Source organism: Sciurus vulgaris (assembly GCF_902686455.1).
Source record: "Sciurus vulgaris genome assembly, chromosome: 7".
NCBI classification, from domain to species: domain Eukaryota; kingdom Metazoa; phylum Chordata; class Mammalia; order Rodentia; family Sciuridae; genus Sciurus; species Sciurus vulgaris.
The window spans coordinates 79858248-79876720 of record NC_136467.1 but is presented as its reverse complement, the minus strand read 5'-3'; the positions used below and the strand labels follow the sequence as shown (position 1 = coordinate 79876720).

At 36.4% G+C, this 18473-nt stretch overlaps 1 protein-coding gene across 2 annotated transcripts in view; it reads right to left on the bottom strand.

Moving 5' to 3' along the window:
• Positions 1-12233: 12233 nt before the first annotated feature.
• The window catches only part of ME1 (malic enzyme 1), a 205998-nt gene continuing 199758 nt past the window's right edge, over positions 12234-18473 (bottom strand). Inside the window, exons 13-15 of one of the 2 annotated variants that reach the window (XR_013765019.1) lie at positions 17348-17446; positions 13792-14025; positions 12234-13616 (exon numbers count right to left, since the gene is read on the bottom strand). Coding sequence is in view for 1 of the 2 variants with exons in the window: in XM_079146979.1 (XP_079003105.1) it covers positions 13855-14025; positions 17348-17446 (270 nt within the window). In the remaining variant the exon portion in view is untranslated. Of the gene's footprint in view, positions 14026-17347; positions 17447-18473 lie in introns of both variants that reach the window. The other variant, XM_079146979.1, reaches the window with a different exon arrangement.

Sequence of the window (18473 nt, the reverse complement as noted above, 5' to 3'; positions counted from 1 at the left end):
TTCTAATTGGGGTGAGATGGAATCTTATGGTGGTTTTGATTTGCATTTCTCTTATTACTAGAGATGTTGAACATTTTTTCATATATCTGTTGATTGCTTGTACATCTTCTTCTGTGAAGTGTCTGTTCATTTCCTTAGCCCATTTGTTGATTGGATTATTTGTATTCTTGGTGTAGAGTTTTTTGAGTTCTTTATAGATTCGGGATATTAGCGCTCTATCTGAAGTATGATTGGCAAAGATATTCTCCTACTCTGTAGGCTCTCTCTTCACATTACTGATAGTTTCCTTCACTGAGAGAAAGCTTTTTAGTTGCAGCCCCCAGCAATGTATGAGTGTACCTTTTTCCCCACATCCTTGCCAACACCTATTGTTGCTTGTATTCTTGATAATCGCCATTCTAATTGGGGTGAGATGGAATCTGAGGGTAGTTTTGATTTGCATTTCTCTTATTAGTAGAGAAGTTGAACATTTTTTCATATATCTGTTGATTGCTTGTAGATGATCTTCTGTGAAGTGTCTGTTCATTTCCTTAGCCCATTTGTTGATTGGGTTCTTTGTATTCTTGGTGTAGAGTTTTTTGAGTTCTTTATATATTCTGGAAATCAGTGCTCTATCTGAAGTATGAGGGGCAAAGATATTCTTCCACTCTGTAGGCTCTCTCTTCACATTACTGATAGTTTCCTTCACTGAGAGAAAGCTTTTTAGTTTGAATCTATCCCAGTTATTGATTCTTGCTTTTATTTCTTGTGCTATGGGAGTCCTGTTAAGGAAATCTATGGCCATACTACCAAAAGTGCTATACAGATTCAATGCAATTCCATTTAAAATCCCAATTGATGTACCTCACAGAAATAGAGCAAGAAAACATGAAATTCATCTGGAAGAATAAGAAACCCAGAATAGTTAAAGCAATCTTTAGCAGGAACAGCGAAGCAGGGGATAGTGCAATACCAGACCTTCAACTATACTACAAAGCAATAGTAACAAAAACGGCATGGTATTGGCACCAAAATAGACAGGTATATCAATGGTACAGAATAGAGGACACAGACACAAACCCAAATAAATACAATTTTCTCATACTAGACAAAGGGGCCAAAAATATGCAATGGAGAAAAGATAGCCTCTTCAACAAATGGTGCTGGGAAAACTGAAAATCCATATGCAGCAGAATGAACCTAAACCCCTATCTCTCACCCTGCATAAAACTTAACTCAAAATGGATCAAGGACCTCAGAATCAGACCAGAGACCCTTCATCTTATAGAAGAAAATGTAGGTCCAAATCTTCAACATGTCGGCCCAGCATCATACTTCCCTTTTTTATTAATGAGAAGGTTCTGTGGTTTCAAGTCTCCTTGCAACACCATTCTTCTGTGGCAATAAGTTAATCCATGTAGAATTTGGTATAGAAACATCAGATACTCAAGGACCAGAGTCAATGATTTATCTGTGTAAATGATGTCTGGTAAGGTTACTATGTTTGCATGTTTTAAATCCTTTAAAAATGAAACTTCTCTTTTAGCTGTACTGGGTGTGCCTTCTTTGTGTTCCAAACAGAATTTCCGCCAAATTCTCTGTCAGTTTACTTTTTCCTTTATAAACTATTGCATATGTACCCTCCATTGAGATCCATCTATGTTTATAATTTCCTGTCGGTGACTGGACTTCATCAGATGACTTCCAGAAGATTGGTCACTCTCAACATCTGATCCCATTTTTAGATATTTGTGACCAATATCTCCTCAGGAATGGCCAGATCCGCAGTCGAAGAGGCCATAGCGCCAGCCTCCGACTCCATGTCCCCGTTGAACAGAGCCTGGCCCTGCTCCACGCTGCTGCCTCCACTCAGCGCCACCATGTTATAACATTCTTGTTACCTCCAAATGAATTTTTTTTTTTTTTTTGGTACTTGGGATTGAACACAGGAGCACTCAACCACTGAACCACATCCCCAGCTCTGTCTTTTTGACACTAAATTGCTGAGACTGGCTTTTGAACTTGTGCCTCAGCCTCCTGAGCTGCTAGAATTACAGGCATGTGCCATTGGCAAGAAATATGGTTTCTCATCTACAAAATGTTCCCTTGTATCTTTTCAACCTTTGCCCATGTGCCACTGTGTATTGCTACACAGGGCAAGAGAAGGACCACCATGGAGGGCTGCACCATCACTTTAATGGGAAAAGAATCAAACCCATTTTGAAAACTACTGTTTTATCTCTTTCCTACTCATCCTTCAGTTGCCGTTACCTCAGCAGAGGCTTCTTGGTTCCCCATACTGGATTCTGTCCTGATAGTTACACATTTCAATGGCCATTTCTTCTGAAAATTCCAACTCCCACCAGCCTGTTTCAAGTTGAGTTTCTTTTAATAATAAAAGCCCTTATTTAAGTACTTCCTGCCAGTCCTTTCATTACTTGGTCCCTATCCCTGCCCAAGAACTTCCGGGAATCTCCTGTGTGCACAGAGGCATCATGAACATGCTCTGCAACTTTCCCTATGCCCATGACCTCTCTTTAACCCTTTCCCAGGGAGGATTTCATTCTGCTGGGTCCCATGCACTTCACTAATGTCCTGGTCTGTTCAGGATGCCAAAAGTAGGTGATATGTTTTGGTGACACTAAGTGAAATGCCTCAGTCCCCTTTGTGATGTTTCTGGTAGATGCCAGAGTTGCATATGCTGAGGAGTTTATGGAATTTCTAACGAAACAGTACCTTCTGGTTTTACCATGTCCAGGGTGCACACACGTTCTTGGGTTAAGGAGAAGACCTAATGGGCCAGCAGACCCTGCAATAATCAGGTTCTTTTGTGCCCACACAACCTGGATCCACTTTGTATCTCAAAATGAGTTTCCTCTCAGGGCACAACTCTGACCTGTAAGTCAAGGCTCTGGTTGTGGGCCTGGCTTACTAGACCATCAGCTTGCCCATTTATATTTTAGTTAGTTTTGTTTTGGAAAAGGAGTCTTTCTATGTTCCCTAGGCTAGTAAGGAACTCCTGAGCCCAGGCATACCTCCTGCCTTAGCCACTCAAGTGCTGGGACTACAGAAAATGCCACTAGGCCCTGCCACACATTCATGTTTTAAACCCAGCCTTGGATGCAAAAGGAACTCAACTGGTGCCTCACACTTCACCTATGTAAAAAGGAAAGAAATATGGCCAACATTCCCAAGAACTCATTTCTTGAAGTTTAGTAAGACTGAAAACAACATAGTATAGGAGTCCTTTTCCTACATAGTATCCCCAAACTATGAATAAATATAATTAACATTCACAATTTTCAGGCCTAATACATATATCCATTAACCATTTTTCTTTTGAAATGAGACAGAATGGCATCTACCTTATAGAGTTGTTTTTTTTTTTTTTTCCCCTGATTAAATTAGCAAAATTAGCCACAGAAATATAAACTTTTTTTTTGGTACAGGGGATTGGACCCAAGAGCACTTAACCACTGAGCCACACCCCCAGCCCACCCCCCTTTTTTTTTGACACCGTCTCCCTAAGTTGCTTAGGGCCTTGCTAAGTTGCTGAGGCTGCCTTAAATTTGTGATCCTCCTGCCTTAGCCTCTTGAGTCACTGGGATTACAGGTGTGTGTCACTGTGTCCAGCACAAATAAAATATGAAACAAATTGTACATATCTTAATAAACAGAATAAATTCAAGTTTATGAACTCGTCACTGCTTCTGAAGCAATTATTTTTTAGAATCTGCTTTTTTACATGCCCAATATTAACATTCAGCAACACTTTCCTATTAGCACTAATAATATTCATAATTTTTCATTGTGGGAGAAGTATAGGTTTTATATAAAAATAAACATGATCGTTCAAAACTCAGCTTTGTGTATACTGCACTGCTGGTAGTGTTTGCCCAGCTTAACAGGAGCACATACAACAACTTGATCCTCACCCTCCATGTAAAACTCCCCAAAGTGGGTGTTTGGGAAGTTGCCCTTTGTTGTATGTTTTGGGAGGAGAAGGTAATTGGAATCCGGGTCCTCCAGCAGTCTTCTGAAAATGGTAGTGGGCTCTTGCTTAAATCCCAACTGCTACTCCCATTCTGGACTCCTGAATGCTCGGTTATTGAGCACCTTCTTTGTGCTTTTTGTGCTATCCAACCTCTCACCCCCTTTCCCTCCGGGCAGTCAGAATCAGTTGCGTAATATAACTTTTCTTAAGAATCTTAATCCTGTACATTAAAAATTTTAAATGGTTATTTGGGAAGAGTGCTTATAAAATATGCAGTGTCTTTTTAAAAGTTTACTGAATTAAATCAAGCATTTCTTCAAGAATGTTTTTGCTCCTCATTCCTTATTGGTCTGTTACATGTTAGGCAAAGAACTGAGGATATGCATAATTAATTGAGGAGTGGGCCAGATTAGCTGTCAAGACCATAACCAGGAACCTATAAAACATCCCTGTATTAAATCAGAACTGTGTTTCCTATTAACTCAAGTTAGATGGCTCACAGATCATCCATCCCTCTCACAACTTGGCAAGGCTGAGGTTTTCATGGAACTCTTTTGGAAAGATAATTTTTTTTTCATTTGCTTTTACCTCAAGTAGCCCTAAAGTCAGTCAAAAAATGGTTATTTCCTAAAGAGGGCAAGGTCTTGTTCAAAACCCTTGTTTTATACAGAAGTCTGATTTGCCACAGAAAAGAGTCCATTGGATCTCTTTCATAAAGCCCACATGATACAACTTACTTTACTGCCATGTGGCTACCTTAAAGAAACCTCTTTTGCAGAGTCCAATTAAAGCTAGAAGCATCTGGATCAACCCACACTGGATTGGAGCAGTGCACACAAAATTTGAAGAAGTTCAGGAAACACTGAGGGCCCTCCTTAGTAACAGGATGAACAGAGTACACAATTTATTCTTCTGTCTGGAGGGGACATCCCAACATGCACCAGATTGGGCCTCCACAAAAGCTGGCTGAGGTGGCAGGCCCCTGTACTTCCATGGGATTTATCTTCCACCCTCTGGCATTCAGGGAACCTAAAGTCTCCCCTACTCCTGTCAGCAGATCATCATCAACGTGTAGGACAGCAGCTCCCTTGTACAATGGTGAGATGGCCTGGGCCTGCTACCAACAATCTCAACAGAGTCAGAGAGTTGCTATATTGAAAATAGATTATCTGCATTGCTTATTTAAATAGGACAAACTGCTTCAAGTATTCTGTACTTGAATAAACTGAAAACAAAAAAAGCACTGGCCAAAGTAATAGCTACTTACAGATTTGCTCCAAGAAACTTGTCTAACAGTAGCTGCAGTTAATCACTCTCTGATTAAGTTTATGAACAGGTGCTATCATTCTGAGACGCATCTGCCTCCTGCATATGCCAAAGATAATGTTAAATGGAGAATGTGATAAGAATCACATTCCTGCTTCTTTTTAAAGTTTTTGAGGCTGGAATTTATCTCTGCAAATCTCTTGGTAACTCCTACCAGAAGAACCCTTTATTTATGGATCAGGGATCCAAAATGAAGATATTGCCATAGAGGATAAAAATATAAATTCTTACCTGATACCTACATACAATTTTATCTGTCATTTATAAATTCATTTTTTTAAAGATCAAATCTAACTTTTCCCTGGGAAAACAACTATAGGATAAATTCATTTCTATAGCGCCCACTTTGTTTCATAGATCACAGTGACTTTATAGCTGTCCCCGAAGACCTCCAAAAAGGCCAGTCATTTCCTTTCTGCAGTGCAGTTATGCTAGCAAATGGAAGCCTCAGAAGAAGATACTAAAAACATATTTATGATATTATTATTATTATTATAAAGGTTTTCATCTTAGAGGTCTTTCACTCATATTTACATACGGCAATTTGGTCACACACTATCTTGGTGGCTGTAGTCAGGCTTTTTCCTATTATTTATGCCCTACATGGGTTAAGCACATTATCTGGTCCTAAGCCAGATTGATATTCAGCTGGTATATACTGGTGGCTGTGTAAGTTTTTTCCAATAGCATTCATTTCTCTTGTTCAGTACCTATTGTGCCTGATTAATTTTTAAACATCATTTCAGGCCAGGGAACCCTGTGATTAATTATCCACCACCAAAAATTTCTGTGACCCAAACTATTCTCATTACACTGAACTTGCTTATATTAGGATTACTGTTTCTGCCTGGTCACCTTTTCTTAATTGCTGCCAAAAGCATCTACCAACACCAAGGTTCTAATGTTTCCACTTAACCAGGAAACCCATTTTAACAGTAGTATTGCCCACAGACTTTCTCAGTGTACAGAGAAGAATCATTAAAATTATTTTCATGGGTGCCCATATTCCCCTCACGATTATATTTCTGAAGGCTTTAACAAAAGGAGAGTCACTGGTTCTCTCAGGACACACAATTATGAGATCATTAAGATTAAAATGGCCAGATTGCACACCAGAAATCCACTCCAACACTGCTTTCTTTGTAAATCTTTGGATTCCTTTATATTATTTCATGGAATGTTTGCATTGTCAATTTCATTTAATGTAGGCCATTACCAAGGTTCATTCAAGTAACCAACCCAACAAAGAGAATCACTTCTAGTAGCTGAAAGCAGCACTGAATTCATAATCTGTGGGAAGTGTACCCTTATCAAATCAGTTTTGCCCAACCCAAAATTATGTGTCTCCTTCCTCAGTTTAACATTTGTGAAATCTCATACATTTTTCCCCTCTGGTTTTTGGAGGTGAAATGATTGGATTTCCAATAAAATGAGCAAAGTCTAGAATTTTTTTGGTCTGATTTTCCTCCTAGGTTGTCTTTTGAATTTAATCCACCACGGTCCCTCTCTGTGCTGGCATGATTTTATGTATATAGATAATGAGATGTGAAGCAATAAGTGAATTAGTTTCCCTTTTCAAGGTGATCATTACCTTAGGTAAAGTCATTACAGGATCTTAAGCAAGGTAGTACAAAACTCTGGAGACACCTGCTTTGGTTAGCAAGGGAGGACATGACAACTCTCTTGAGTATGCCTGGCACTGGGGGTTTCCTGGGACACAGGACTTTCAGCACTCAAGCTGTTCACCCTGCTTTAGAAGATATCCTGGATCCTTCAAATCCCCCTGCCTGTGCATCCCTGTATTAGTAAGCTTTGCAGCTCTGTGACCAAAATATCTAACAAAAACAACGGAAGGAAAGTTTATTTGGGCTCCGAGTTTCAGAAAGTTAGTCCATGGTGGGCCAACTCCATTGCTCTGGGCCTAAGGTGAGGCAGCACATCACAGTGTGAACACCTAGCAGAGGAAAGCTGCTCAGGACATAGTGGCCTGGAAACAGAGAGGGAGGGAAAGGAGCCACAGAAAGTGAGCTATTCCAGAACATGCCCCCAGTGAACCACTTCCTCCAGCCAACCTCACCTACCTATAGTTACCACCTAGTTAGTCCATTTAAACTCGGATGAATTAAGAAGGTGGCAGCTCTCACAATCCAATCACTTCACCTCCAAAATTTCTGCATTAACACAGGTGCTTTGGGGAGGACACCTCATATCCAAAACATTACAGTCTAGTTCCAAATCTAGGTCCTATTGTTTCTTAATTCATACTCCTGGTCAAAACAAAGTGGGAGGCTGGTTGTGACTCAGTGGTAGAGCGCTTGCCTAGCATGTGTGAGGCACTGGATCGACACACAGAAATACAGGTATGTGTCCATCTACAACATACACACACACACACATCAAAAAATTCTTTAAAAAAAAACAAGTAGTGCTGTGGTTTTCAACTGTTTTCTGCTTGCAACTAGTAAAACAGATTCAGCAAAAACAGGTTTTTTTTTTTTTCTAGTTCTTAAACTGCCTTAAGAACTTGAGACTTTTGAGCCTAAATTCTCTCTTTTTTTACTATCCATTCTCTACTAGAAACAACCACTCCATTCCAGTTACTGTTCCATGGCAATAGCCTATCGATCTACCAAATCCTTTCCCTTTATGGATAATGTATCTCAACCGTTTCTTATTTTAACCTCATAGTTTTGTTTCTGAGGTTCAAAATATTTTGCTACATTAATTTGTATTTATATTTTCACCGTTCGTATTTAAGTCTTTAATCCATCTGGGGTTTATCTTTTCACAGAGTGTAAGATAAGGTTCCAGTTTTAATTTTCTCCATGTTGTAGGTCAGTTTCTGCAATTGATAGGAGAGTCGAGGGAATTCAACAAACTGAGTCCACGTTTCTTTTAAAAAGCAATTTACCTGCAACCCTGCGTGACGTAAATCAACAGGATATGTTACATTCTTTGACAAATCAATCTGTTATATAGAGGAAAAATGCAGGCCCAAAAGGCTCTCCCTGCAGATAAGGAAAACATAAGTTACCTTGAAGGGGGTGACACCTGTGGCATTCCGTAGAACAGAGTCCAAAACTCAGGAAGATAATTAGGAGCAAAGTCCCCTACTATAATATCTGTAAGAATGATTAGAATCAGTTGATGTGGGCCAAAGCAAACCAGATTTGCCTGGGATATTTACCATTAGCAGTGGGAAGTCTGATATTATTTTGGGGTCAGTAAAAAGTCAAGAGGTGGAACTGGGCAGGACTCTCTGAGAACTTCCCTGGGACCCCCAATAAAACTGGAAGGCAGAAGGGGCATGCCATCCCTCTTCCCTCTGACTCATTCTCTCACTTGAGAGTATCCCCTTTCTCCTTTTTCATGTCCTTTCTAATAAACTCAGGCCTGTGACTCAGTGACATGTCTGAAATTTTTCCTGCATGATTTCAAAAAAACAGCAATAGAGGACCTCAGCAGCTGCCTCGGTTCCACAGAGCTCTTACTGTCATGCAATCCTTTTGCTAAATGTTCTTTATTCATTTTTGTGCTACCTTTGTAACTCAGTTTCTTGTTCTATTTCGCATGTTTTTATGTCTTTAATAATAAATACCTGTTGGAGTAATTCCCCTTTTGCAAACTAACTGAACTATTTATAGGTCACTACTTTTTTAGCTGTTATTGTGATTGTGGATTTCTCCATTTCACTATTTCTATAGATTTTTTTCTATCACTATCACATTTCCTTGAAGTCTGCTTGATATTAACAGAGCTGTGACCAGCTTTCCTCACTGTTTCTATGGAATTATCTATTTCCGTCCTTTTACTGTCAACCCTTCTGTGTCATTATAGTTAAAGTCTATTTCTTGCAAACAGCACTTGAAAAGATTTTCTGTATACAATTCAATCTTTGCCCTTTAAATTGGAGTTTTTTAGTTCACTTGCATTTAATATAATTAACAGTAAAGTTGGATTTAAGTCTACCATCTTGCTGTATGATTTATATTTACCTAGGAACTATTTATTCATGTTCTTTTTTTCCTCCTTTATTCTTCATTAGGATTAGTCAAGGATTTTTAAATTAGTTCATTTCCTCTATTAGCTTTTCAACTGTATCTTTTTATATTATTTTTATAGTTACTTTAGAGATTAAAATATGCTTCCTTACTTTACTATTTCTTAACTTATTGAGATTTGCAGATTGTTCATGAAATGGTACATTATGGCTATAATATTCCTTAATATCATACTACCTCATGAATAATGTACAAAGCATACAAGAGCAAAATTTCACTAGTCCTTTAATAGGACTAAAATGTCCTATCCTTGCCATGTATTTTACTTCTATATACTTTATAAACCCTACATATATTTCTGCTATCAGACAGCCAACTCTTATTTATAAATTTATATAAAATTCATAATATTTATTTATACTGTATAATTGTATTTTATACTTCCCACACATATACCCTTTCCAGTATTTTTCACTTCTTCCTGTAGATTTGTACATCCATCTGGGTCCATTCTCTTTCCTCATGAAGAACTCCTTTAGTAAGTTTAGCAGCATAGGTATACAGCCCATTAATTATCTCAGCTTTTGTTTGAAATGTCTTTGTTTTGTTTTCATTTCTTAAGGACATTTTCTCCATGTACAGAATTTTGAGTTATCAGTTTTAATCTTTTAGTACCTTAAGAATGTCTTTTCAGGGCTGGGATTGTGGCTCAGTAGTAGAGCACTTGCCAAGCGTGTGTGAGCCTCTGGGTTTGATCCTCAGCACCACATAAAAATAAATAAATAAATAAATAGGTAAATAAAATAAAAGTACTGTGTCTGTCTACAACTAAAAAGAAATTTTTTAAACTTTCCATTATCTCGCTTTTCTCTGCCAAACTTGCTATCATATTTTTATACCACTGAACAACTGTGTCTCTTTGGTTGCTTTTAAGATTTTTTTATTTTTGGCTTTCAGCATTTAAAGATATCCCTAGGTTTGGTTTTCTTTATATTGATCCTGATTGAGGTGAGGATTGCTGTCTCTTAATCTGTTAGTTGATATTTTTCATAAATTTGAGAAAATTCTCGGTCTTTGTCTATTTTTGTTGTACTCATGTATCTTCTTTTCACCATCCAGCACTCCAATGGCACATATATTAGACCATTTAATATTAGATAACATCTTTCTCTCTCTCTCTCTCTCACTTTATGCTTCAAATTTGGATAATTTCTAATGACCAGCTTTGGATGTCATTGATCCTTTCTTCTGCAGGTTGCAGGTGCCTTATAAATCCATACAATTAATTCTTAAGTTTAGATATTTTACTTTTCAGATCTAGAATGTATATCTAATTCTTTAGGTACTTCACTTATGATGAAATCTATCTTTTCCTTCATTTTGTCTTTTCCCCTAACTTCATTGACCTTACTATAAGTTCTTTTTAAATCCTGCATTTGGGTGCTCCATCAATCTTCTATTATTTTTTGCTCCTGACTAGGGGGTCACATTTTCCTAATTCTTTCTACACAGATTTGATTTTGTACTGAACATTGTTTTTTCAAGAACTCTAGAGACTAAATATTTTTTTCTGAGTGAGGGCACATCATGTTATCTCTCATGGTGGAACTTGAATCAGTAGTTAAACTGGATCAGGACAGCTTTAGTTCATTCCTTTTGTACTTCTTAAAGAGCAAGACCCATCTTGTGTACTACAGGAGCAGGACTCTATTTCTCATATATGTTTTAGAATAAGTTTATTTACTTCCTTGGAAATTTCAATTGTGTTCACCGACTCTTTCATTTTGTAATTTTGAGGCCACAGAAAGACAATATATCTCATTTTCTCTTGTAGCAGTAGAGTCTTGTAGCAGTGGAGCCATGTGACTTGAGTCTTAGCCAAAAGAATGTAAATAGAAATGACTTGTCCAAAAAACTTCCTGGATTAATCCATCATGCTTTCTTGTCCTTTTGGACAAGATGTTGGCATTAAAAAACAGAATGACCCTTTCTCCCAATTGATTGCATCAGATAAAGAGGTAAGAAAGCATTCTGCTTTTATGGTGTGAGAATTGATATGTTGACATTAAACCAACAGCGTAGCCTCATCTAAATAGAACTACACTGAATTTATGGATTATTTCTAGGGAGAAATAACACATTTATATTAATTTTCTTTACTGAGGCATTATTTACCAAAAAAAGTTTTCAGTAAACATTTCCCATAGACTTAAGCTTCACTTCTCTTATGGAAACACAGTACTACTACTGCTACTGATATATAATTATTTCTTCTGGATCTTCACAGTTCAACATGGTGGTCACTAGCCAGATGTGGCTATGGAGCACTTGTGACTACTCTGAACTGAATTAAAATGTAAGTATGAAATATGTGCTATATTTTTAAGACAGTATGAACCAAATAAAGTAAAATGTCTCAATAATTTTATATTAATTGTTAAATGATATTTTAGGTATATTGATTTAAATAAAATATATTACTAACATGAATTCTACCTGCTTCCTTCTTTTATAAATCTACTAGAAAATTTAAAAGCACACATGGGACAGTGTTATTCTAAAATGTGGTGTCATGAAAGGAGAACAGATCCTAAAGAAAGATGGGTTTAGAACATACCTTCTTTGCCTATTAGTTCCACGGCCTTGGCAAGTTACTTAAAATATCAACTTCATAAGAAAAGTGTGGGATTACATTAAATAAGATAATGTATGTGCAACACTTGAGAACATGTTTTCAAGTTGCTTGTTTTCTTATCTCTCCCCAAGAACAAGAGATCACTTATCAGAGTAGCCAGCATATATGATTACATATGTATTAAGTGAATGAAGTTCATACTGGAACATACAATTAGAATATTTCAAAAATTCATAATATTTTATCATATGTCTCCCAAGACTCAGCACTGTAAAGTATAACCATATTTTAAGGAAAATATGATTTCATAATTTTATTCATTCACTTTTTCTATGATTTAATAAATCTTTTGCATAGATACATACATTTAGTTAGAGCTATCTAACAACAATAGACAAGAAATAGGTGTTATGAATCTTTTCCAAGTAACTGTTACAGAAACCCTTAACTAAATGTTACCACAAGAAAGTCCCTGGCCCATTCCACTCACACCTGAAACAGTTTGTGTAACTTTCAGCTTTCAATAGTTTCATTTCATAGTACAGTCTGTCTTGAACATCATATACTCTATAAAGCATTACTTCAAAAACAAAATTCTCTGGATGATTCTATAAATAAATAGCAAATGTTACTGCACCTGAGCTAAAGAATTCAAAATTGTTTCCATTAGTTCAATCATTAATTTCTAAAGTAAATTAATACAATCTGGGGATATAACTTCTTTCTCATAGAATGGTCTTTGTAATTAAAATATTTTAGTAACTGATAGAAATACAGAAATATAATTTCAGACAGTGTGGACATAGTTATAAAAATTTCTCCAAATGCAGAGAAATTTTGAATTTATTGTAATACAATGAGCTCTCAATTACCTGAGTTAATCAAGGGGACATTAGATCAGGTTAGCTTGTCAGGGAACCAGGGTCTTGACCCTGATTCATCAGATTATTGTCTTAAGAAGTGGGCTCCTTGTCATAAGAAGCCCCTATCAAGGATCTTGACTCTCTTTTTAGCCCTTTCCACTGGTCAGGGTATGCTGAACTGAAGGAACCAACCTCTGGACAGGCAGTCCACAAGGCCCTTAGCCTCAGTGTGGTAGTCATTTGATTGGGGAGAAATACAGGTGCTCTTAGGAAGGATTTCTGACTGTGGACCAAGGTAATAAGCACTTTATAAGATGTAACAATGACAGGGACTGAGGTTGTGGCTCAGTGGTAGAGCTCCTGCCTAGCATGTCTGAGGCACTGGGTTTGATTCTCAGCACCACATAAATAAATGAGTAAAATAAAGGTCTAGCAACACCTAAAAAAATAGCTTTTACAAAAGGTGTAACAATGACAAAATAATATTAAAATCTAAGGCTGCACAGGTTTTGTAAACAGCAACAATCGTAGAAATGTCAGATTCTATTGCACAAAGAGAACAAATACAATGTAGAACTGGAATAAATACTCCTGAGAAGTTGTTTTTCTCTAGGTAACAAAGTAGTGTTATTTCTGTTTAACAGAAGTTCATTTATGCTAAATTCACTACTATCTTTATTTTTTCAAAGAAAGCATTAACAAAATGGTCAACAAAAGAATTATGGATTTTAATGTTGATCATATCAATTTATTACTAATTTTGGTCTTCCCATTAATTTCTTATATAAAAATGAGTTTCTCAGTAGTAGGTACAACAGCTTTAAAAGAGAATTTGGACAGAATAATTAAGATAGAAACTATAAATAACCAGAAAGCAAATGAAGCAAAATTGTCTAGTATGAAGTTTATCCTAATTTACATTACTATTCTATAAATTTTTAACTAAAGTATCTCAATCTAATCATGTTATGAATCATCATAAAAGATTCTAACCTTCAAAAATTTTGGAAGACTTCAAGATTTCATTAATGAAAGTTAAAAATGTTGGCTATTATGCTACTGGTTAGTTTTGGTCTGTATTTTCTGGACTTCTGCAGGCCAAGCATAACAATCAGGTAAAATCTGGTCATAATCAGTGCTATACATCTGAGAACAGACAAATGCTTCTTTGTTTTGTGGTTCAGGATAAACTGTGGCTGTCTTTTCTTCATATGCATCATTCACAATCTAAAATAAGAACAGAATTTTAATTGTTTTAATGAATAAAAGGTGATGGTGAGCATATGTAAGCAGAAATTTCTACCCGTTTCAAAAATTAACTTATAATTTATATTGTTCTGTTTCCAAGAAGACTGTTAGAATAAAAGTTCACCTAAACAAATACTATATAAAATGAAAACAATTATAAATAATATAGCAAGAGGGCAAAATGATACCAGCAACTAAGGAAAGTATGAACAGTGAAGATTTGTGATCATACCAAGATTTCTCAAGAAGCCAGTGTTAAAAGTCTTGATGTGACCTGACTGATAATTAACTTTAAATATCTGAATATTCCTGCTAAGCCTGAACTTGAATACCTTGAATTTTCAAGTCCTACTCTAACCATAGCCTCCTACAAAATCTCTGTATTTATCCCTGGGTCTTCTGATCCTGTTCACCTAATCATCTGCAACCCATAGTCAAGGTCAGTTCTCCTTGCCAGAATCGTGTCTCCATGACATGTTTTACAAGTGTCAGTCTAGACCCTCTTCCAGGGACCCCTCAGTGCTGGCTTTCTCCTTTCATGACTGTCCATCAGAGAACTTCGCTCAAGTTTTCTGTGGTGTCATACAATGTCCTAACTTTTCTTAGGCACATCTGGCTGCATATAGTATTTTCATCCATTTTTAAATAACCTCCTCACAGTTCCCAAAAGGTAACTCCAAACCTCCCGCATTTTCAAGTCTCCATTTGATTCTCATCACTCGAAGAGAGAACTCCAACATTCAGTGCAAACAATGCTAAGCTCCCTTTTCACCAACTCAAACGATCTCCTCTGTATCTTTATACATTCTCTCTTCCTCTACTTTAAGAGAAAAAAAAATGGATTTTTCTTGTCAAAATTAATCACTCCATTTATACAATGTAATTCATACCAGTTCTAAAATACAATCACAGAGGAGCTGTTTGTATGATAGACTTATTTGGATAAGTCTGATTCTGAAGAATATTTTTAAAATTAAGTATTTCTTCCCAATGTAAAATTTTGCATTTATGAAAAATTTTGGTTATGAAGACTACTGAGGGGTTGGGATTGTGACTTAGTGATACAGTACTCACCTAGCACCTAGTGCTCACCTAGAGCTTCACGTGTGAAGCACTGGGTTTGATTCTCAGCCCCACATAAAAATAAATAAATAACATAAAGGTATTGTGTCCATCTACAACTAAAGAAACATTAATAAAAAAGAGTACTGAATTGTGAAGAAATGTCTATGAAAAAGCAGGAAACAAAAGCATGTTTGCACCATAATTGTAAAGATATTTAAAAAGCAATCAATCAAACAAAAGACTACAAACACATGCAAATAATAAATGCTTATGGGTAGAAAAACAGAATATTGGTTTATTTGCCTTTTCTCTAGTTCCAAAGTATCTATACCATGGTATTACTTTTTTTAATACAGATTTAATAATTCACCACTAAATTCAAACATTTTAAGCATATAATGAAAATACTTTTACAAATGCACGGAGCTAGGCAACCATTAGCACCTCCGGTTTTAGAATATTTCCATCACCCCAGTACAATCCCTGTGCCTATTTGCAATGGTCATATTACCTCTGTAATAAAACACACTGTCTTACTGCTGACAGACTTATGTGGACAATCACCTCCCCTGGGCTCCTAGGCTCCCCTCTCGATAAAACCTTCACTCTCACCTTCTTGTCAATGCCAGACTCACTGAAATGTCTATGATTCATTGCTTTACTAATTCTCTTGACTTCACAACTTCTTTTACTACTGAAATCAAATCTGTGAAGGTGTCTTGATAACTTCTCAAGGACCAAATAAAAATTTCATCTATTTTTCTGTCCAGAATTTGGTTCTATTTGGTTCTAATTACAACTTGAAAATACCTCTTCTCTAAATTTTGACATTCTGATCCATTTTGAGTTGCTTTTACAAATAGTGACCACTTCTTGTCTTAACTGGCTTCTTTTCTTCTGTCTTCTGGACATAATAACAAACTAACTTCATCTTCCTTTCCTTTCTATACTTGCTCTCCTGACAATTCCAATCACACGTACAGCTTCACCATTACCACACGTAGAAGACTCCCATATCTTTTTAGCTAGCTTCTCTTTAAGTTTCAGTCATTTTCATTTACTTGTTAGCACTGTATGTTTAAATGTGCCACTGAGACCTCAAAGGTGCAGTCCACTCACATTATCTTTCATGATGTTGGTTCTTTATTCTGATTTCCCAATTTCTATCTATGTACTATTCTTCCATTATCTTAGGTATATTATCTGCATCTTTTTGTAATCCTTCTACTGTCCCTTGCTTTTTTATACTTTCTCCTGTAATCATATGCTAGCTCCCTTCCATTTAAACTGTCAAAATGATAACATGCTATTCATACATTAGTAGTTCAAACTAGTTAAAAACTAGTTAAGTACATATTATTAGAAAAGTAAGAGCGTATTCTTTCATAAATAACCAATGAGATTGTTATCTAAAGTTCTTTGAAGGATCGTTGATTTTGAAGACTCTATCTTCAATCAATAAGGTAAATAATGATATATGAATCTATGGATTTTCGATTATGTCATTTAGATAAATTTGTTCATAGCTTTAAAAATAGTGATTTTTAAACTAGGAGCAATTAGGTTCCCAAGCAACACTTAGCAATGCCTGGTAACATTTTTAATTGTAACAACTGTACAGATGGAACTGATATCTAGTCTGTAGAAGCCACAAACTACTAAACTAATATAACTACACTGTAGAAAAGGTCAATTTCTTAGTTTTATTATATATTCTTGCTTTATTCCTCCAATAGCTCATTTGCCACCCTTACAGCCCTTTAGTTCTTTGTCCTCATTGCTTTTCCCTCTTCCCAGTATAATCAATTGTGACCTTCATCTTTTAAGGTGCCATAAATATAGACATGGATGTGGCAGGTGGTTCCAGGTCTAAATGTCACTCTACCATGTCTGTAATAACTTGTTGATTATCAAAAGAGTGACGCAGAACAGAATAACTAAAATACAGTGAAATGTGAGGCACCTAACTAAAAGGAAAACCTAATGAGGTATTTAAATTATGGAAGAATAAAGAACAATAGAGAAAATAATTCATCCTAATTCTTCCACTCCTTTGTGAAGCTAAAAGGTAGCTATTAAACTCTGTTTAGTCACTATGCCTCATGTTCCTGACTTTTGAGATAATGAACTGATAAACATTTCAAGGAAGCATATTAGCATATTTTAATATTTAAAAATACATATTTAGCAAGAGAAGGAAGGGTAAAGAATGAGATTTAAACAAGAATGGTTTTACCTTTACTGCAATTTTTAGCGAAACATCTCTGATGGTATTCAAAGGAGGATAAAGACGGCCCTCTTCCAAGTGTTTATCTGACACTTGCTGAGATATAACCTAAAAGGAAAAAAAAAAAGGAGAAAAATATTTATACTTCATACAACAGGGGAGTTACACAGATAACCTAAGTGCATGACCACACAGACTGCCCATGTGTAGAACCGATCACATTATGATCATCTCATTTCCTCTTCACTTGGAAAAACTGAACCCAAGAGAGATGTGCTGATTGTTGGGAATTGAAGAGATGAGAAGAGAATTCAGGTTTCCTCTCAGTTCAATTCCTTTTCACCATACCATGAAATACTTGATACTTTCCAATAGAAATACTAGGGGAACAGGAGGAAAGAAAACTTAAGAAAGGTAGAGGAGGATGCAGGTAGTAATGGAGTAGGACCCTGAAAGTACAGAAGGGCAATTACCCATGGTGGCGCATGCTATTACTCTCAGCTTGCATAGCCTCCTGCAAGAGGTATGAGAGGCTGAAAATGCTATTTTAGAGTCATATTATCAATAGGATTTTAATTTTACATAGATTATGGATTACCCAGTTATTAACTGGCCATAGCATGTGTGGTTCCCAAACCATTCCCTAGGTCTAAATCAAACAGTGTTGAACTATTTAATGAACCCTACACTAAGGCATAAGGTAGTCTGAGCAAAAATGAAGTTCACTCCAGCTCTAGGACTTTGATTAAATCTCTTCAGCCTGAATATAAATCAGCTTAGAGTTGAACCTCTGTTTAACAGAAATGTTGATGCAGAGAGGAAGTAAAAAAGCTTCCTGATTTGCAATATTTTGAATAATCAAACATTTATTTTTTGGAGTCTCAGTATTCTTTATTTTTTAAATTATTAATTATTTCTAAAGTGTGGGGAGCCATCCATGTTTAGCAGAATCAAGCTTGGCTGAGCCATGGAACACTGAGGCCTGACTCCTAGGAACTGGTGGTCATAAGAGACTGTTTCAGACAGAGGAGGAACAGATGACCCTGTACAGAGGTGGCTCACTCCTGAGGAGATGCTAATTCTCTAAGCAAATGGCTTCCCTACCTCCACCCCATCCTGTTCCTCACAGAAGAAG